The sequence below is a fragment of the Botryllus schlosseri genome, chromosome 6 (genome assembly GCF_051294905.1).
Source record: "Botryllus schlosseri isolate E-star chromosome 6, Bs_hap1, whole genome shotgun sequence".
Classification (NCBI taxonomy): domain Eukaryota; kingdom Metazoa; phylum Chordata; class Ascidiacea; order Stolidobranchia; family Styelidae; genus Botryllus; species Botryllus schlosseri.
The window spans coordinates 30,104,689-30,126,107 of NC_137241.1; the positions used below are offsets into that span (position 1 = coordinate 30,104,689).

At 40.2% G+C, this 21,419-nt stretch overlaps 3 protein-coding genes across 11 annotated transcripts in view; 1 reads left to right on the forward strand and 2 right to left on the reverse strand.

The window, feature by feature from the left end:
- Positions 1-738, reverse strand: part of LOC145440624 (uncharacterized) — a 54,029-nt gene extending 53,291 nt beyond the window's left edge. For 7 of the 8 annotated variants that reach the window (XM_080318308.1, XM_080318307.1, XM_080318306.1 and 4 more), the window contains exon 1: positions 454-573. In XM_080318308.1, the coding sequence (XP_080174434.1) occupies positions 454-505 (52 nt within the window). In that variant the 5' untranslated portion in view covers positions 506-573. The other variant, XM_080318303.1, reaches the window with a different exon arrangement.
- Positions 1-21,419, forward strand: part of LOC145440652 (kelch-like protein 8) — a 328,197-nt gene that overhangs the window by 123,432 nt on the left and 183,346 nt on the right. The window lies entirely within an intron of this gene.
- Positions 5,447-21,419, reverse strand: part of LOC145440634 (contactin-3-like) — a 32,093-nt gene continuing 16,120 nt past the window's right edge. For both annotated transcript variants that reach the window (XM_080318324.1, XM_080318325.1), the window contains 17 exons: positions 20,566-20,747; positions 19,641-19,792; positions 18,369-18,492; positions 17,672-17,816; positions 17,485-17,612; positions 15,308-15,489; positions 14,466-14,562; positions 12,733-12,891; positions 11,286-11,429; positions 11,159-11,229; positions 10,534-10,725; positions 9,648-9,756; positions 9,479-9,588; positions 8,101-8,239; positions 7,276-7,448; positions 6,489-6,663; positions 5,447-5,761 (listed from right to left, as the gene is read on the reverse strand). In XM_080318324.1, coding sequence (XP_080174450.1) covers positions 5,649-5,761; positions 6,489-6,663; positions 7,276-7,448; positions 8,101-8,239; positions 9,479-9,588; positions 9,648-9,756; positions 10,534-10,725; positions 11,159-11,229; positions 11,286-11,429; positions 12,733-12,891; positions 14,466-14,562; positions 15,308-15,489; positions 17,485-17,612; positions 17,672-17,816; positions 18,369-18,492; positions 19,641-19,792; positions 20,566-20,747 — 2,395 coding nt within the window. In that variant the 3' untranslated portion in view covers positions 5,447-5,648. The remainder of the gene's footprint in view (positions 5,762-6,488; positions 6,664-7,275; positions 7,449-8,100; positions 8,240-9,478; positions 9,589-9,647; positions 9,757-10,533; positions 10,726-11,158; positions 11,230-11,285; positions 11,430-12,732; positions 12,892-14,465; positions 14,563-15,307; positions 15,490-17,484; positions 17,613-17,671; positions 17,817-18,368; positions 18,493-19,640; positions 19,793-20,565; positions 20,748-21,419) is intronic.

A 21,419-nucleotide genomic window follows, 5' to 3' on the forward strand; every position in this document is an offset into this window, starting at 1 on the left:
AAACGACTTAGAGGAGTCTTTTACAGGTTACCTGTCGATGTCACAACGGATCATCCAGGCCTCAGAGATCACGCTCTCTCTCTCTCTCTCTCTCTCTCTCTTGTAGGTCTGGAACAGCATATCATTTGTGACCTCTCAAACCCAATCATATACGAATTCTGCGATGTGCTGTAACTGGGGGTCATGTGAAACATGGCTGGTCGGTTTGCTTAATTTGTAGGCTGTGATCCCACTTGAATAAGCTACTAGTTGAATTTGCTGGACGCCCGTTTGATTTGCTCGTAATCACATCGCCTAGGCTCCGGTGTGTGTCTGTTTTCAAAGACTACCCCAAGTCGTTCCGACACCCTCCTATCTTTTTTCATTGTATATCGATCTTGTGTTGTTTTTAAAGGGCGGAATTGTTTTTAATAAACTGATACTGATATTGAGGTAATCTTCTTCGAAACTAACCTTTCAAGTACGCACACAAGACCAACGCCACGTACAGAATGATAAGTTTCATGGCATTCGCCAGTTTTCCCTTCGCAACCACACTTCAACAGCAATGCCGACGTATTTGCAATTAGACTTCGACATACCTACAATCGGAGTCGAAATACTTCCGTCCTCGTCTCGACAGTACTTTGGTTGATTTGCGTTCCCTACCTCCTGTATAGCCGGCGCAGAATATCGGGTGTTTTCCTCGAACTATTTCCTCGACAGTGCAAAACTAGATGCTAGCGGCTAAAAATAAACCGCCACAAATCCAACTTCATAGTTACATATTATCTGAAATCTAACCCGGCGAGTCGAGCTCCTACTGACATCTGGTGGATGGAATATTAATGATGCGTACTGGACTTTGCACAAGAGCCATTTTTATTTCGATAAAAAGATAAAGATTTACACGTGAAAATATTCTACAAATCTAAAACATCCAAAGCGTTACATAATTTCATTGGCCTGGATTTGAATAAATCAGCCGGATTGTGTTACGTTTAGTTGGCAGGCATGGGCGCCAGAGATGATCGGATATTGATTTCTGAGAATACGAATCCATCCCACAGCTCGAGTCTCTGGAGAACTATCCGTCTGAATCCGAAAACAATCTAAACCAAAAATCCACGCAAATCCGAATGATGCCGTTCAGAATCGGAAAAATCCTAATCGAATACTATGATATATATGTAAAATATAACTATATTCCGAAGCAGTGACGTGCGGTGAGGTTCACGGCTGGTGAGGCACGCCCCCCCCCCCCCCCACACACACACACACATACAAAAGAACAACACGCACGTAAAGAGACTTGAAATATGAATAACAGCAGCGGGTATAGAGAGCATTTTCTTTGCACACTGGTAGCCGGTGCAATTTCACATTCTATAACTCATGTAGGACTGGTGGCTATTGAGCCAAATGGGCATGGGCATGTTTAGACAAATAATAATTACTATCTTTTCAAGTAGGCCTTTCGGTATAAATTATTCGAAGAACATGAAAAAAGCATCAGTTACAAATTTTATTCAGTAAAAGACCCTAGATTTGGTGAATTTCGAAAGAAATGTATCAGTTTCACTGCAGTCGTTGCCCCGAATACTTCAATGACTTCTTTACCTCTGAATCAAAAGCGCACAAGTACAACACACGCGCGTCCACGTCGTCCAAATATCATATGATCGACCGAAAAGATCATCGCTCTATCAAATATGCCGGACCTGATGTGTGGAACAGTATCCCGCCGGCCATCCGGCAGTCGACGAGCATGTCCACATTCAAGTCGAAATACAAGCAATTACTACTAAATAAATACAGTCCATCCTCAAGATTACCGGACCACGACTGACCTATCGATCTGGCTTCCCATGACATGCCGCCCTGTTTCTTGTCGCTTCTTTATTCTATACTATCTCCTTTACTTTCATTCAGTGTGCAGTGCATGCCTCCTCTTTACATCGCCTAGGCCCTAGGCCAAGGTGGGTGTCCGATTCCATAGACAACTCCTAGTCGCTTCGACATCTTCCTTTCTTTTCATTGTATCGCATTTTTTTTGTGGTGTATTGAACTGATAAAATTGCTAATAAACCAATGATGATGATGATGATGAAAATCCACAAGTAGGTCAAGTCAAAATACATTAGATCTAGTGTTTGGGAGTGGCACCACTACCACAAACAACAACGCAGGCTTTGTATATGGCTATCACAATCACATACCACAATTAACGGTTAAAGGGATTGCAGTCGAACACAGCATCAAGGAGACCAACAACGACAATGCAGCCTATGCAAATAGCTATCACATACCATAATTTAACGTAGCCATGGGTGCAAAATACATAACAGCTACATAACTAGTAAGGGAATGTATTAGCTTCGCATTACGCATTGAGCGTCGCTTCAATCTTATACAAGGCTGTTGGATTCCAAAATCGGTAGCGGGTTTCACTCGGTTTCGATTGCCCAATTGTTAGCGAATAGTGCATGAAGCAGATTCGTTTGTGCCTCACCTAACCATTGTTTCTCTACGATAGCATTTTCTGTAATAAAATCGAAGGTCACCTTCCTTCGCGATTTTTGGGGGTTCTGGTGCTCCGACACTATTAATATTTAGATTTTCAGGATCAGTGTGACTATAGCATTTCATTGATTCCAGTTATTAAGAATTCTAAGCTATTTATGAGGAATTGCATTGTTGCAGGTGAGGCACGACCCGCCCTTGCCTCACCTGTGCCTCACCTCTCCTTTCACACTGTGTTTTTGAATAATAATTATGCAAATTGATGATTAATTTTGGTGAAAAAAATGTTCCAATTTAGTTATTTATGAACATCGATGTGTAATATCAACATAATCATCGACTCATGGAGGGGTTTCACAATTTTCACTTACTCATCCAGACGACAGGTGAGGCACTGCCTCACCTGCCTCATTGGACCACACGTCACTGTTCCGAATAATCATAAGTAGATCTGAGCTGACTGAGCAGAGTAGTCTTTACAAAGGCTACGGTTAGTGTTAGCTGGACCATTGACAGAACATGTTCTGAGTGGTACCAGTTCTATCAGAATGTGTTTACTGTCCGTGTTTGGTTGTCGAGGGGATGATTTTCTCTTTTGACTTGAAATCAAAAATCACGGCTGGTCAGAACTATCCTAGAATATCCGAAACAGAAGTTACAACTATCCGAAACAAAATCTGCACTAGAATCCTAATCCGATCCGACTGTATCAAAACTGTCCAAAATCCGGTCCTAGCCCGCCTATCCGAGTCCGTCCGATGCTGATCACTGTGTGCTCTGTTGCCTCTGTACTCCCGGTAAATAGTAACGGCAATAACTTCGCTACCACTGGTTGGAATTGAACAAAATTTGGTGAGCATCGTTTCTATAGACAACCTAACACTTTCATGGGGTAAACAGAAAGTTTTCAAATTTTTCATTATTTATTTTTATATAATAAATAGAAACTTTCTTCTCCTGTAGCAAAGCGGTTACTGGCTGGAATGGAACCAAATTTTGTGTGTAGACTTAAATTAGGTAACCTAACAATGTTATCAAGTAGCCAGTACGATTTGAGAAAAAAAGTCATTTTTGAAGAGCCCGACTCTATATACAAAATGCGATGATCAGAGAAAAGTTTGCTACATCTTATCCATTGCGAATGTGTGCTCAAGTTCCTACGAATAGAGTATTAATTCTAATGAATCGTGTCGAGCAGTGAGAGATAATTTTTCCGGGTAGCCTACTGCAATTACACACTCCTTGCCACTAAGAGTTAATTTCAATTTAGTTCAATTCAATTAATCGCTACTTGACTCTGTCAACGTGAATTGGACTTTAGGGTATTATTAGGACTATCATGTGTGGCCAACATACATTGTATCGGGTCCGTGGACATATGAGCATTCGACATTACAGCATGCGAGACTTCGGCATGCGACAATTTGGCAAGCGACACATGAGCATGCGGGTTAAATTACGGGTGAGGGGTAGGTTAGGGACAGGGTTTGATTTATGGTTGGGTTGGGTTAGGATTAGGCTTTAGGTTAAGTTAGGTTAGGCTATGTTTCGGTTTAGGATAAGTTTTTGGGTTATACAGTCACATGCTGAAGTGACGCATGCTGGTTAGGGCTGTTCAAAAATAACTTTTTTTTCGGATTCCAGTCATTCACTGATTAAATTGTCAGGTAACCCTAAAAAATGCTGCACACCAAATTTGGTTCGATTCTAACAAGTATAGGACTCCGCAGATCCAATTAAAATTTTTAAATTATTACGGAAAATTAAGAAAAAAATTCCAAATTTTTCTGCCAACCCCATGACATTGTTGAGCTGTCTTCAAAGACGTTGCAAAACAAATTTGAGTCAATTCCGACCAGTAGAAGCGGAGATATGTGAGTTTTTCGATGATAATCCTCGGATTATCCTTGATCGGTGGATAATTATAGTCTCGATACCATTTTTCACCATGGAAGCCTTCGACCCTCAATTGAACGTTGCACAGCATATGAAACATGAAGTACTGACTTATGTCAGTGGAAATGACTAATCTGTGAAGTCCAGGTCTACCCGCAGCATTGTAACCAAGTAGAATGAAATAGGTGTGTTCGACAAAATATCGAACTATCTTTATTGTGATGTAGAACTGCCATTAGATTCTTTGTAGTCGCATAAAAGGTACGTATTGGAACTTTTCACATCTTTCATACGGTTATGACTGATACTTAACTCGAAGTCTAATACGCGATTCAGAATAGAATCACTCTGGAACTAATTCAGTACGAAACGGCAAAGATGATGCACACCATCTTCCACACAAACAGGTCATACTTTAATTCGCATTTTACAACTTTTGCAAAAACTCATGGTTATGAAACTAGACAGGTATCGAGAAATTCTATTTTGCTGCCTCTCCTGTCCCGATCTTCATCCCGCAATAGTTTACATTTTGTCGGTGCGAAAACTTAGAATGATCTCCCAGCAAAGCTGATACCAATACCGTCATCGCCCCAGTTAAAAAAGAAATATAAAAATTATATACTCCAAACGTACTGTTGATTTTTTTCTTTTATACAATGCTTGTTCTAATGTTATCCTTTATTACACCTTTACTAAAGCTTAATATCGTGTCGTTAGTCATATATTTACTGAATGTTGACTCTACGTATATGTGTGTGATTTAATATATATGTTTCACGTAATTATTTATATATGCATCAAACACTCCAAACGAGTGGCGACTGACTCTGAAGGCCTAACGGCCCCTCGTCGTCTCCCAGTATATACCGCAATATTTGTTTCGTATACTTTATTTATTGATGTGACGAATAAAAGACTATCCATCTATCCATCGATCTATCTATACTCAATATTGGCCAGCCCACGTAGCGACCCAAATAAACATTATCCCTTACCAAGCCTTGAATGCAATAGAAAATATAATCAGATAACCACACAGAAGATGTTTCTCGAAATTACATTTATTTTATCGTAAAACTCAAAACACTAGAAGTGTCGCTTCGGGACGCCATCGTATTGACGTTCCTACAGCAGCAGGTCATGTCAGCTCACCGCGAAATGAAAATTGGAAATTCGGAATCTTTTTCATTCGGAGTACAATAAGCTGAGGATGACGTCACGCGAAGCAAAATGCAAATATGATTTCACTACAAGTCCAATTTGACGAAGAGAATCCAAAGGAGAGAGACGAGAAGGACGATCATCCCGTTGAACTTGACGGACGCGGCCCCGCAGCATTCCAATGAGCCAGGCGGTGCAACTGAATGAACGATTTTAGAAAATTTAAGTAGGGTTGTTCAAAAATAACTTTTTTTCGGATTCCAGGGATTCACTGATTAAATTGTTAGGTTACCTAAAAACCGCTGCACACCAAATTTAACTCGACGAATCCAATGGTAGATGCAAACTTACAGGCAGGAATTCCAATGATTAGAAAGGAAACTAATAGATTTTGAAAATTTTGAATTTATTATAAAAAAAATATATATTTTATTTTCAAATTTCACTGGCTAACTCATGACATGGTTAAATTGTCTAAAAAAATGATAAAAAAAAAACAAATTTGACTCAATTCCAGCTCGTAGAATTGAAGTGATCCAACTTTTTCAATAGTAATTCTTGGATTACCCACAGTAAAGACAATTTTTTCAAATCCACGATTTTGAACACTACTAATTTCGCTTCTGCAAGTTGGAATCGAACCAACTTTGGTGTGCATCGTTTTATTAGACTTTACTTGATAATCCAATGGGGAAGACAGCAAAATTGAAAGAACTCATTTTTATAGTAAATTCAATATTTTTCAACTCTAATAGCTTCACTTGGTGTGCAACTTCTTATAGCCAACCTGACAATTTTAGTCAATAGCCGCGAAAATCTGAAAAAATAAATGTATTTTTAACAACCCTATTGACCAGCCTGAGCGATGCTACGTCATCGTCAGACTTGCAATGAAGAGTGAAGAGTCGTTTTGATGTTAAAATTACCGGATTTGGTTGAAACATATTTGATCGTCGACGTGGGGCCATCACCGCCCTTGTTGTAGCCCCGAACCCATACGTTGAAATTTCCGTCTCGCGGTAGAGTGAAAGAGTAGTGAGTGTTCATTGTCACGAACGTGATAGCGGTGTTGGAAGACAGTCCCTCTCGCCAGTATTGAACCTGAGGGTGGAGATTGCTATGAATCAGGCAGTCAGTCATTTTAATGAAATTTTCATCAGATCAACACACTACAACATTGACACATAATGAAGAGATAGCAACAGCGTTGCAATGACTTAAAAGTGGAAAATGACTCGAGTCAATTTGTGTATTGAATCGACTTTTCCTCGAGTCATTGCGCATTTTATGACTTATTCAAGTCTCGTACGACCGATAATTGAAAAAAAGACCCGGAAGCCGTCTTTTATCTGTTCAGCGTGAGAAAAATGAGTATTATGAATCCGAGGCCTTTGATATCACCCAAGAGTTTTACAGAAGTGATTTGAACCTAGCTTGAAATCGATACTGACTTGGACTCAAATTCGACTCTCAACACTATGACTCGTATTCGATCCGTCGCTCCCTGACTTGAACTCGGACTTGACTCGGTGGTGTATTGAAAATGACTCGGGTCAAAACTATAAAGGTAGAATTGACTTGGGACTCGCAACTTTGTGACTTGGTTACAACCATGGATACGAGGGTGTCCAAACGACTTGATGGTGAACGACTTTTGGTGTTTATTACTAATGAAAATATTATTAAACGTGGTAACAACGAATTGTCATTCACCTTGTAGCCTAGCAGCATCTCCTCCTCGGCATTTTCCGTTCCGTCGTTCACGATGGGCGACCAGGAACCCCTGATTTCGCGGTCTACGATGGACAGCTGAAATCCGGTCGGGGCTTTGCTGGGAGGTTTCTTGGTCGTCGTGAATTTAAGAGAGTTACTCCAAGGACCTTGACCTGCAACCAGAGTTGGACACCTATAAGATGTTCAGTGTTTCCAAATTGATCGAACCTTTTCATCATCAAATTAGAATTATACGAATTGAGTCCGCAAAAACTTTGAAATTAAACTAAATTCATAATCAGAATTACAAAAAAATCTGGTTCAGTTGATAGCCAATCAGATTTCATACTCGTAAGCATCAAAATGACAAATGCCTTTACAGCAAACTTGGTTTGTCTCCGACTATACAATTCTCCCGTAGCATTTTCAGGAATATCAGAAATTAGATTAGAATTGGAATGAGAGCTTAAAACATGAAGTTGAATTGAGATTTGAACACAAAAACATTTCATCAATTAGATTAAAATTAGAATGTCAGAATTGGAAATTTGAGATTCAATTCAATTCCGAATTATAAATACAACATCTTAAATCAGAACTCCTTTCCATAAGCGTCACAATGGCAAATATCTGTACACCGAGCTTGTCTCGTTGCGACCTATGCAGTTCTCTTGTAGCATTTTTAGGAAACTATAATTGAGACTAGAATTAGAATTAGAGCATTGAAATATTACGCAAATTATATTATAATTTAATTGTCGGCGTTTCACTCTAAGTAGTGTATTTAAACAACTATAATTATATTGTTGTCCAACTTCGCCTCACCCGCGCTGTTGTAGCCCGAGACTCGCGCGTTGTAAACTTGATTGGTCGCTAAATGTTCAACGCGGACTGTGGGCGACGGTCCTCTCGTTGTTAAGCTTTTTTCCACCATGTCAAAGCCAGCCGCTGTAGTGATTTCAACCTACACAAGACAGATATATTCTTAGTGCGTGTGGTGCGACGATATCAGCACCGTATCGGCCAGGGTGTAATGACTCGAGTTATCCATCGACTCCGGTAAAGATTTTTTGGTGACTCAGCTCGACTCGAGTCATTTTCTTGCAATTTTGAAAATGAATTGACTCAGTTCGAATCCATCTGTGTATTGACTGGACTTGAGTCATTGCGCGTGACTTGGACCTAGTCATATGACTCGAGACTAGGACTACCAAGACATACATTTCATAATAATTTCAAAGAACAGTAAAGTTAGCACACTTTGGTATTTCGTCTATCAGCACTGGCACTTGAAAATGCTACCATAAAAACTGTTTAAAATGTGAAAAATGGGCAGCCCTACCGTTACCTTATATTATGAATGCGAAGCATTCGATATCACCAAGCAGAATTCTAAAAAGTGGGGTTCACCAGGGTTGTAACCAAGCCACAAAGGCTCCGAGTCACAAGTCAATCTCACTTCCACAGTTTTGACTGGACCCAAGTCGAGTCATTTTCAATTCAACACCGAGTCAAGTCCGAGTCCAAGTCAGCGAGCCGAGGGTCGAGTTCGAGTCATGGTATTATGACTCGAGTCCAAGTTGTGTTGACTCATCAGTTTCCAGTTAAAGTCTTGCTAAAACCACTGTTTATAACTTCTGTTTGGTGATATCGAATGGTTCGCGTTTATAATATACTAATTTTATCAGTGTCTGGTCGCATTTTCAAGTACCAGTACTAATAGCCGAAATCCCAATAGTGTGGTTACTTTACTATTCTTCGAAATTACAATGAAATGTTGGTCTTAGCCGTCTGAGTCTCAAGTCATATGACTTGCTTCGAGTCATGCACAATGACTCGAGTCCAAGTCGAGTCAATACAGTATTGACTCGAGTCGGGTCATTTCCTTATTTTGAGAAAATGACTCGAGTCAAGTCGAGTCATGGGAAAATTGTGACTCGAGTCGAGTCATTACAACCCTGGGTTTCTCATGAATTCAACTACAAACTAAACAGTGAGCACAATGACTTGGACTCTGACTCGAGTAAAAAACTCGGACTCGCTCCCTTACTTGTACTCGGAATTAACTCGGTGGCGAATTGAAAATGACTCGACTTTATCTCTCTCTCCCTCTCTCTCTTTCCGGAAATGAGGGCAACGTCCGAAATTTTACCACATAAAGATTACCAAATAATGCATTAATATTTCATTCATCTTTTCTCACATGATATCCATCAATGCGTCCCGTTTCCGAAACGAGTACGTCCCACTTCAAAACGGCTTCGTACGCCTTCGCTGATACCAGCCAGGGTGTCGCGGGAGCACTGTTTGGCGCTGGAAACAAAACGATTCTTCAGCAAATCTCAGCGAGACACAATGAGAATGAAATTCACCTATTTCGAAAGTGCGAACAGTTCTGACGGGGCTCCAAGGCCCGTCCCCTGCGTCGTTTCTTGCCCGGACCTTCACGACGTAGGGCGCGAACACCTCGTCCGTCCCGACCTGCTCAGATAATTATTGTCATTTAGACGGATTGGCAGCAAAAGTAGCTGTCAAGAGGGTCAACCATAGTGTTATACAATGGTGTATACACAACCAAATCACACGGCTCACTGCGTTTGGGTCACGTCATTCTTTCATTTGACCGGAGGATATTTACGGCAATATTTGGACTGTCCTGCTGAGTTTGATAAAACCGCTGCGAGTCGAAAGCTACTGTTGTAATCTACTAATTACTGAAATATACATTTTATTTGCCCATGGCCCTGCAACATCCACAAAATCAGCCTTGAATTTAAATTATGACGGAATTTGTCACTGTGACGCGCAAATTACGCGTTCGGCAAGCGTGTCCAAATATTTTCAAATTGAAATAAACCTTAATATTACCGGCTGAAACTTGGCACGCATAATTGTCAGCAACAAGAAGATAATTCAAAAGTACATTGTATATCAAAACTCGTATCATCAAATATGAGGTCACATGAATGCAATTTAGAATAATCGAGCGAAACATCATCATCGTCATTGGTTTATTAGCAATTTTATCAGTTCAATAAACCACAAAAATGCGATACAATGAAAAGACAGGAAGATGTCGAAGCGACTTGGAGTAGTCTATGTAATCAGACACCCACCTTGGCCTAGGCGATGTAAAGGCATGCACACTGAATGAAAGTACAGAGAGCTGGGCTCAAATTTACTGTTCTTAAATTATACACAAACTTCTTCTGTTGGCACAAAACTTTCAAGAAAATTCGATATTGCAAAAAATCTCACAGTAAACGTTTTTTCCCCGGATCTGCCTCCGTAAACGACTGTTTCCTCCCAATCTTCTGCAACCTTAGACTCCAGCATGCTGTTGTTGTGGAGCGTGACCGGAAACGTGATATGAATGTTGTCGCTGTTCGCCTTTTGAATGGCTACAACGTAATCGACGTCGTCCGAGCCGTAATATTCTTCGTGAAGGGGCTGCCGATCAAGAGCGGAAGTTTCAGCCAATTTTTAGTTGACTCGAGGTATTTTCTTAAAAATCGAAAATGACTTGACTCGACTCGAGTCACTTTGCGTATTGACTCGACTTGTACTCGAGTCATTGCACATGACTCGATCAAGTCATATCTCACGAGATATTCTATTTGACTTGATTCAAATCTCGTGTATCAGGACCGATACTTGAACACTGTTTGAGTAAATATGTTAAGAGTGAGAAAAATGATTATGTCATCAATGTTAGGCTTTCAATATCACACAAAAATTTTAATAAGGCGAGTCGAACCCGAATAACTCGAGTCCAAACCATAAGAGAGTGAATGACTAGTGACTTAGCTACAGCTCTAGTCACTTGTTACGCATCTATTGTAGGTTAGTTATACCCAAACACCATCATCAGTTACAGCCTCACCTCCCATGAAACCACCAGCTGTCCGACGTTTCCCCCACCACCCCCGACACGATGCGGCGCTTTTGCTGGAGCTGTAAACGCATGCCGGTTATCATTTGAAGCCGCTGACGTTCGACTGACAACCAACCTGCTTTCAAAGTGCTGAATGCGGCCGACGATTCGCTGGGGTCGCTTTTTCCTTGCTCGTTGACTGCGTAGATCCGGTAGATGTAATCGTTGTGAGGCAGCAGGTTTACAACAATGCGTCTGGTGTGGTTTGAAATTGCTGGTTCTGAGTTACGAAGAGAGAGATATGCTTATATTTTTCGTATATAAACAAAATGTAGTGAGAGAGAGGGAGAGAAAAAAAGAAAGAAAGAAAGGGAATATTTATTTGCTCGAAATAGCATATTCATCAAAGCCGAGCCACCTGGGCCAGGAGCGTCAAACACAGAAGTAGTTACCCTCAAAACTTGAGATTAAAAAAGAAAAGTAAAACAGACGATAGATCTTGAAACGATAAAAGTCACACTGAAACTCACACATATTTTGGTTGCTGTTAATGTTAATAAAATGCCAGGATACGGACAGACGATTTTATTGAAGACAGAATCACTATCGAAATACAGTATATGTCAGTGTTTGGGTCAAGTCACTACCTTCGTGACATGAGTCATCTCGAATCATTGCACATTTTGACTCGAGTCAAGTCGTGAATAGATTTTCGAATGTGACTCGAGTCAAGTCAAGTCACGAGTCAAGTCATGATTCAAATCAAATTGAATTTTCGAAGCATGAGTCATGATGCATGTGAAAGACAGATTAGTTGGCCATTTATCTTGAATCAAATAACGAATATTAGTTAAATATACATGCAAAACGGCGTTGTATCGCTCACACACAGGTAGAACAGCTGAAAAAATACGTGAGTAACTGCGTATAGCTACATGCTACAGTCTGTTATCATCAGCCAAAATAGAGGATCGAATACGAAGCCTCGAGAAGTTGATACAAATACGTTGCTATTAAATTAACCTTCTACTACTACTACCACCACGATGACAACGTAAGCTGTGATTGTAACGTTTACGGTCAAGTTATTTGTGATGTAACAAGGGATGATCAGTTAAACGTAATCAGTGAATGACTGGCTACTTTCACATGTGACATCGGCGTACCGCGAACAATCCGTAAATTTTGCTCCGAGTCACGAGTCAATCCACATTCATGAAGCGCCAAGTCAAGTCAAGTCATTTTTGCAAAGTGACTCGAGTCAAGTCAAGTGATACGAAAAAGTTGACACGAGTCAAGTCATGATTCGAGTCGCCCCAACACTGGTATATGTAGGTGCCACGCGGATTATCCAGTCAACTGCGCTAGTGAAGCGCGACAGTCATGCTACAATAAGTGGGAAACTGTTTCCCACGTCATCAATAAATTGAAACAAAGCAAATTGATTACTGGACGAACATTGGAAATAAAGTTGGAATATCAACTCTTATAGTTAGGATACTATTTGGTTGGATAATACGTATATATTGTATTCGGATTATCTTGGATGATGATGAAATAAAATGGATGTCTCAATGCCTCACCTGTTTTCGCTATCGCCCATTCGGTGCTGTATGAATTTTTGAGTTCGACGATGTAAGAAGTGATTGGAGAGTAATTGTCGAAGCCGGCCTCCCAAGAAACCGTCTGAGAGTCACTCGTCCATCTATCGATGTTGATCTTCGTCGGCGGGCCCGGTGGTGCTGCGATAATAATAATATTGCTAATTCACAATCTGCGACGTACGATCGAATCATATTCTCACTCTTTACTAGGGCTGGGCAAAATCGAGTACCTGCGTGATTCGATTCTGAATCACGTATTATGCTTCGAGTCGAGTCGAGCATTCGAGTATCAATCATTACGACGTGATAACAGTATATAAGATGTCACGGTTCAAATATATACCTGTTATGCCACCTCAAAGAATATAATGCCTGTTATCTATGGCATTAAAGATACTTTGGTATTATTTCGACCCTATACCGATTTCATTGCACTTTGTGACAATGTTGTAGGAGGATGGTGACTTCGGAAATGTGTTATTTCCAGTAACGTTTGTAGCTTTGTACTATGTTTTGTATGCAATCAAGGTTTTAAGGCTTCCCCATTGAAAAATAGTATCAAGCCATAACTCTCGTTAACAAAATAACCTCTCAGCGGCGAGTAGCATATAATGTCAGTACTCGAAAAAATCGTATTTTGCTACTCGACTCGAATCACTAAAATAATTACTCGATTCAGATTCAGATCATTGTGCCCAGCCCTACTCTTTACTAGAAACAAACCTGTACGCACTACCAATCTAACTAGTTGGCGGTCAACTAACTACTGATTTTTGAGTAGTTCTATTTCTAGTTGTGTATTTTAAAAAATAGTTGCTAAACAACTAGAAAACACTATCGACAATTATTGGCTTCCATTGTGATACCGGTGCTCTGTTATGTGATGTTCTTGCAGCCATTACTGGCTCAGATTCAACCCTACAGCGGCTTATTCAAGTTTTAGGAGTCGAAACCCCTCCCATTTCAAGCCCGGAACCCAGTCTTTTTGAAACGCCAATTCTTCCTTCAATATTTGATAGCTCATTTACAATTCAGTAAACATCTTATCAGTGCTGAGTTGCTTCCGAAATGAATCTAGTTATAGTTTGTTGCGGATTTTGTAAGGTCTTTAGCTCTATTTCTAGTTCTGGTAGTGAGTTTTCAAAAGTGAGTAGTTCAAGCTCTAGTACTACTTACTAGTTCTGAAAATACAGTAGTTTTTGCTAGTCTCGTTAGAATCGAACAAATATTCGATATACCAATAACATCGTGTATATATCCCAGCTCTCCCAATATAGTCTCTTATACCACTTCTCGGTACTGAAAACATTCTCAGTGACTCCAAAATTGTTCATTCCTATTTGGGTACTCCGGGGGAGTTCAGAAGTAAGACACTTTTAAACTGCTCCCATTTCGGTCAAATGAATTTCCCCGAGATGTCATAGCGGTTTGACACTTGAATGCAAAGTACATCCCTAGTTGGATCTCGTTTTCAATACTCTCATAGCTCTGCCTCAGAAGGCTATTTGTTTCAATATATTTAGACCACTTTTAATATATTGCCATCATTAGTTTGATTTATAGTGATAATATGGAGGATTTCCAGCTCGTTTCAACCAACAATTTAGATCGATTTGCGATGTTACCTCAACGGGTAAGCAATGTGAAGATATAACAAAAGTAGTACACATAATGGAGTCCTGGCAATGAGACGACCCTGAACTGCGACTTACCTGTCACAAATACTTGGGCTGAAGCGCACGGACTGTTGACGGTTGTTTCAGCGCAGCAAGTGTACACTCCTGTGTGTTGACTGGCGATGTTCTTGATCTGTAAACAGAAGCGGTCAGTAACAGAGTATCTCTTCTTAGTCGGCTACTTGAGTAGGTTTTTGGCTGCTCGCGTTACTTACTTCCACTTCCATGTAAGACTCTTTTGGAAAAACTTCTTACTTTTTACGTGTCGGAGCAGTAAGTACTTTTTGCTGAGTTTGCATAATTTTTATCAGTGATATTTTCATCTCAGCCGAGCCAAGTAGCCTCGGTATCAGGATAACTAAATATATTTTCAACATTTCCACTATATGATTTTGGTATTTTTAGTAAGTCGTAAATACCACTTCGTAAATTCGAAGGTAGCCGACTCGAAGCGCTGAAAGCATGCCATATCCCTAGACCGATAAACCTTTTGAATTTACTCCCTTGAAGCATTGTCAGACTTTCCTTTCTATACTTGTTATTCAAGTAGCTTTGGCACATCTTGGAAACCGCTACATACTTCTACTTGTAACTGAGTAGAAATTCATGGCATTATATAGATATACTTATACGTGAGTGGTAGGAAAGCTGGAAATACTTTGTGCAAGTATGTCTGTAAATATAATTTGCATTTATAACGGGGTAAACGATCGATTTTGACCATGCTGACTTTTATCCAGAAGGAATAAAGCTGATAATTCACTTCACCTTTAGAACTACAATTGAATAACATATTCGAATATTTTCGGCTGACACTGGTCAGGGGGCATCGCCAGCAACTATTACTGAAAGGTAAAGAACATCAACAATCATATCACCTCCAAATCTCCGCCGTTCAAGAAATAGTGGTTGTCTAGAAAGCCGTCGATGACATCTTGGTCATGAGTCCACGCCCAGTTGAGATTAACAGAGGGATCTTTGGTCGCCGCGCATCGCAACGCAACGCTTTCGCCGGCTTGGGCTCGCTGGTTTTGCGGCTTCTCCGTCATCTCGGTTGCGTCTAAATCGGGAAGATTTTGAGAGGAGTCCGACCGCACTATTCGGAAGGGCGGCTGACGAAACGTCAGGGTTGTAACCGAGTCACAAGGTTTCGAGTCACAAGTCAATCTTAGTTTTATAGTCGAGTCATATTCAATTCATCACCGAGTCAAGATCGATTCCAAGTCAGGGAGCAAACTGTTCGAGTCATCGTGCTGGGACTCGAGTCCAAGTCCAAGTCATAGTGTTCGCCAGTCATTATCGAGTTCAAGTCACGTTCAAATTACTTATTTTGAAACTTTATGGTGACATTCAATGTCTCGCGTTCAAAGTAAACTTAACAGATTTATTCAAACAGATAAAAGACAGCTTCTGGGCCTAATTTTCAATTATCGGTACTGATAGATGAGACTTGAATCAAATCATGTGTCTTATTATTGTTCGATTCCTGCGCAACGACTCGAGTGCCAGTCGAGCCGATGCACTAAGTGACTCAAGTCGATTCAACGAAAAATTGCGACTCGAGTCGGATTCGAGTCGAGTCATTGCAACCCGGCGAAAAGTGTTCGATGATTGTGCTAGACGAAAAGCTATACAGTGTTGCCCCGATTTTCGGTATTGTGTATTACTGCATATTTGTTTAATGTATATACTTTAACGGAGTATATTGGTATAACGCCATTTAAATATTATTCGATAAGGAGTTGGTAGACCTTACGTAATTCCCGGAACTGAAACCTGATAAGACCTTTGTGAGTCGTATATTTTATCGTGTGAACGTAGATAACAATTTGGCATGTACTTTCTCGTGGTTGTGAGAGACGGTCATTCAATTCATGATATTTGGCTGATTCGGAAGTCCGTTACATTGTCGTACGTAATTCAATAAAGTTACAAGTCGTGGAGACGGAAACAAATATATTCGTCAGTGTGATCCATCGAATACGTGTCCAATAGACAGGCTTCGTGGTACTTCAGCCAACAAGGCCGTACGGCGCGGTTACGCCGGTTCGTCGAACGAAAGAAGAAACACGCAGCGAATTGTAAACGCAACCTTCTTGGAGTCAATAATACATCTTGGAGTCAGATATACAATTGTACAACTACAAACATTCGCTCTGCGTTAAATATATACCTTGTTTCTACTGCTTTCTAATGCAGGTATCTCCGATCGATTATATAATATATCACGTGATCACGTAGCAGCCAATTCAACCATATGGTTCTGAGACTCTCCCACTATTCTACGGCATGCACTTCAAACAATATACTCGATATGAAACCACTCTTATCGTGTATATGCGTTGAAACTGTCGGCTAATACCCATAACTACTGTGTCTACCTGTTCTGCTATTAGACGAGATCGACTACATGGTCCTCCGAGGACGCCTAAATGCCGTTTTCTTCGTATTTCGAGTTAGTTGCTTATACAATAGTTTTAGGCGAGACGGATTTATTTCCAAAATAATTACCGTAGCCACCCTATAAGTTGGAAAAGTTTCTGGAAGCTTGACGGTTGTCTATAAACTTGAAGGATGTCGTGTAAACAATTTTATGAAATCGTTAGAAGTCAAAAGTTGAGGGAATCGCCAAGAATTCCTGGAATGAATTTATATAATAAATTTAATTTGTTCTTTTTGTATCTGATTTTATAACTTTTGCTTTGTTTTTTGTAATTTTGCCTGCAATTATCAAGGAAATGTAAAACATCATCAAACTCGAACGTAACAATTCTTCTTTCGTTTTACTTTCGACAAAAACATGTCCTATTTTTGGTGCTGCGAATGGTATGGAAAGGTATGAGTATAACTTTTGAGCTATCGGACTAGACATTGCTACATTGCGCCCCCAGTAAGGAATTTGACGGTTCGAAATATGACTTGATATAAGATATAAGATATAATAGATATCACGGATGTCACAGCAAGGAACTCGTGTTCCTGCCTCGACAATAATCCATATTATACTTATTGGTAGTTGTAGTGTGTCTGATAATGGATTTTAACAAGTGCTCACCATGAACCATCAACCTTCCGCTGCTCTCATCACTACCGAGCTTGTTCGATAACTTGCAAGTGTAAAGACCTGCGTCCTCCTCCATCGTCGCGCTAATTCGCAGGCTTGCGTCTTCAAGGATCTCGAATCTGCTTCGAAATTCCGACATATCCGTGACCCAGCCCACCTAATCTAAGATTCCACCCACCTGCTATCGTTCACCGCCACCCCGTCTTTCTCCCAAACAATATTGGCCGCCGGTGCGGCGGTATGATGACACGCGATCGTGGTCGGGTGGCTGAAAGCGGCTTGCGTGGTGGACAGGACTGGCGGGTCGATTGCGGGGGCGTGCGCTGAATGCATGTGCGGTTGAGTGAGAGCAGAGAAATTCGTCTATTTTGTAGCAGACTTCGACAGCCAGATAACTCTAGTTATCTAAATATAGAGCTATCTAATCAGAATTTAATTTGCTGCTGTATGATCTCATTTTTATACTAGTTTAATTTCTGGTTTTCTTGAAAATGCTTTAAGACAACTGTATAGTGCGAAACGAGCCAAGCATGGCGTTCATATATTTGCCATTCTCGTGTTTTTGAGAATAAACTATGATTTGATGTTAGCTGAACTTTATATTTGTTATATCTCTTTATTCTTCGGAATTTAATTTAATTTCTGAGTTTTTGGAAATTCAGTAATTCTAATTTTACCATGGAAAAATACTGTGTAGCAATAATTCAAATTCAAATTTCAAATTTGGAAAAAAGGAGTATAGCTATAATTTTAATCATGATCTGATTCGGAAAAAAACTGAGTAGTTATATTATTCTAATTTTAGTCTAATTCGAAAATGCTGAAATCATTCTAGTTGTACAACTTTGTTTGGTAGAAACGGGGAAGAAACTCACGGCGAACTTTTAGGGCAGCGGCGGAAATGGTGCTGCCGACCACGTTCGTTGCGACGCATTGATAAATTCCCGAGTCCGAGTCCGATGGAGTCGCAATGGAGAGTCGCGAATATCCGGCTCCGGACTGCAAGAAAAAGTGGAATTCGGGGATAACAAATGTTTGAGTTACCGTATTTTGAGATCCGAAAAAGAGGACACTTTTTACAAATCACAAAACTTCTAATGTCGGACGAGAAACGGTGAATTTGAATATTCACGAGAAATACTGTCGTGTTGATCAAAACAAAGGTCATTTTTCAAATTCGACTCCCGAAAGACCCGCTCTAACGAAATTTAGGTTGTGGCTGACCATTTTTTAGTTAACCTTGCCGTCACTTATGGCGATTTTTAGTTGCGCCTGTACTATCGCCTGGCTGTCAAAGCTGTGAAGGAGGAATGGATTGCCAAAACGAGGACATTTGGCGTCCTCGGAGGACATTTTCGATTTCTTGAAAGAGGAGGACAAATCCTCCTAAAAGAGAGCGTGTGGCAAGTTGGTAACCCTAGTCACGCGTTTTACTACTTCCACTGCTATTCAACATTTTCTATGATGTAGGTAACACTAACCGCAAAATCCACTTGTACTTGTATTTGAGTATACATTTACGGTGTTACGTTGACTTACGTACTTAGGTACTTTTAGATTTACGGAGTACTCAAGTAGCTATTGGACACTTGCACCTTGTAACCTAGGCACAAGTTTCCGAATCATGAGTCAATTTAACTTTTATAGTTTTCAATCGAGTCAAGTCGAGTCATTATCAATTCACTACCAAGTCAATTATTCCGAGTGATGGAGCAACGGATCGACTCCAAGTCATAATGTTGACTGTTTATTATCGAGGTCAAGTCAGATTCAATTCTGTTGAACTCTCGGGTGATATCGAAGGCCTCAGATTCATAATATACTCGTTTCTCCCACTCTAAACATGTTTATTCAAACAGATAAATATGACCTGGTCGAGTCATGCGTAATGACTCGAGTATAAGCCGAGTCAATACACAAAGTGACTCGAGTCGAGTCGAGTGATTTTCCATTTTTAAGAAAAGGATTCGAGTCAAGTCAAGTCGGCGAAAAACTGTGATACGAGTCGAGTCATCACGCCCATGACTTCAACTACGACCGCACTATCAGAAGTATCTCTCTCTCTCTCTCTCTCTCTGCTCTCTTGCTTGGAAACAGTACAGACGAAGAATCGAATCAACCCTCTCTTTTCAACGAGTTCAACCCACCTCGATGTCATAGAGGGTGGTATCTAGCACGTCGTTGTCTTTGTACCATTCGTACGTGGCGCTGGGTGAAGCGTCCGCGGCGCAGGAGAAAGTCACGGTGCTGCCGAGATCGAATAATCCAGAAGTGATTTCGTTAACCCAACGAGGAGCGTCTAAAATGGAAATCGATTTGATGATTTCAGGCCCATCGGACTGGTACGAAATGTAAGAGGTTTAAGCGAACAGATGTCTCCGCACTTTACATACAATTAGATTGTAAGGTCGGATATAATAACTCTGCAGACGAAATTTGGCTTAATTCTAACTGGTGTAGCGAAGCTATTAAAGTTGGAAAATTTCCAAGTCATCAAAAATAAATTTAATTTTTTTTCTTCAAATTTTACTATTTACCGCATGGAATTGTCAAGTTGTCCAATAAAGCGATGCGATGCAAATTTGGCCCAGTTCCAACTGGTAGAAGCGAAGCCATTGGAGTTGAAAAACAGTAATAATTGTATGTAATCAGAGAATTTATGAAAAACCCGAATAACTTCACTTCTACGTGCTGGAATTGAGTCAAATTTGTTTTGCATCGCTTTTGTAGACAACTTAACAACTTCATGGGTTAACCGATAAAATTTGAAAAAGAATCTGTCACAGCTTCCTTTCTATTCGTTGAAATTGAGCCAAATTAAGTGTGCAGCGTTTTTAACCGACCTAACAATTTTTACTTCTAGCCGAGATATTAAAAATAAATTGAACAACCCTAGTGGTTAGTTACAGAATACTTTTTTCTAGTATTCAATCATATGTTATTCCTACCTTGAACTGCATACTCCAGTGCTTGTTTTTTAGACTAACGTCTTCTACCACGTTGACCACATCAGCTCGCATATACACATTATATATATTTAAATATTTCGCAAATAACCGCACGACCACTCACATTTCAAAGTCAGCCTGCCTTGGGCTGATATTCTGCCCTCAGAGTTTTCCGCTGTGCATTTGTAGATTCCTTCCACGTCTCTTCCTGCGTCGATGAAAGCCAGTTGTCCGGACGGGGATACGTGAGCGGTGGTTGGGAGCTCGATAGAGCCGACCTTTATCCACGTGATCTTTGGGGTCGGGCTGTGAAGCAAACACTTTTGATATGGCGATAGTGGGGAACAGACTTGTACGAACTACCGGGTTTTCCAATTACGTGACTAGAACTACTCACTTATCAAAATGTGCAACTAGAACTAAAATTAGAATTAGTCACTTTTCAAAATCTGTAACTAGAACCACAACTAGAACTTGAACTACTCACTTTTCAAATCCCCGGCTATAATTAAAACTGAAACTACTCACTTTTCAAAATCTGTAAATAGAACTAGAACTAGTACTAGTCACTTTTCAAAACCCCCAGCTATTAATAGAACTGGGACTACTCATTTTTAAAACCTGTAACTAGAACTAGAACTACTCACTTTTCAAAATACACAACTAGAACTGGAACTACTAATTTTTCAAAACCTGTAACCAGACCTAGAACAAGTCACTTTCAAAATATGCTCAACTAGAACTTGAAATAGTCAACTCACTTTTTAAAATACGTAGCCACAAGTAGAACTGCAAGTACTCACTTTTCAAAATTTGTAACCAAAACTAAAACTAGTACTAGTACTACTAGAACAATTTCATGAGGTAGCCAGTAACATTTTGAAAACATTTTCAACATTTTTCACTTCTACACCTCCGCTCGTGCTGGTAGGACATGAGTCAAATTCGATGTGAGGCGTTTTTTCGGGCAACCTAATA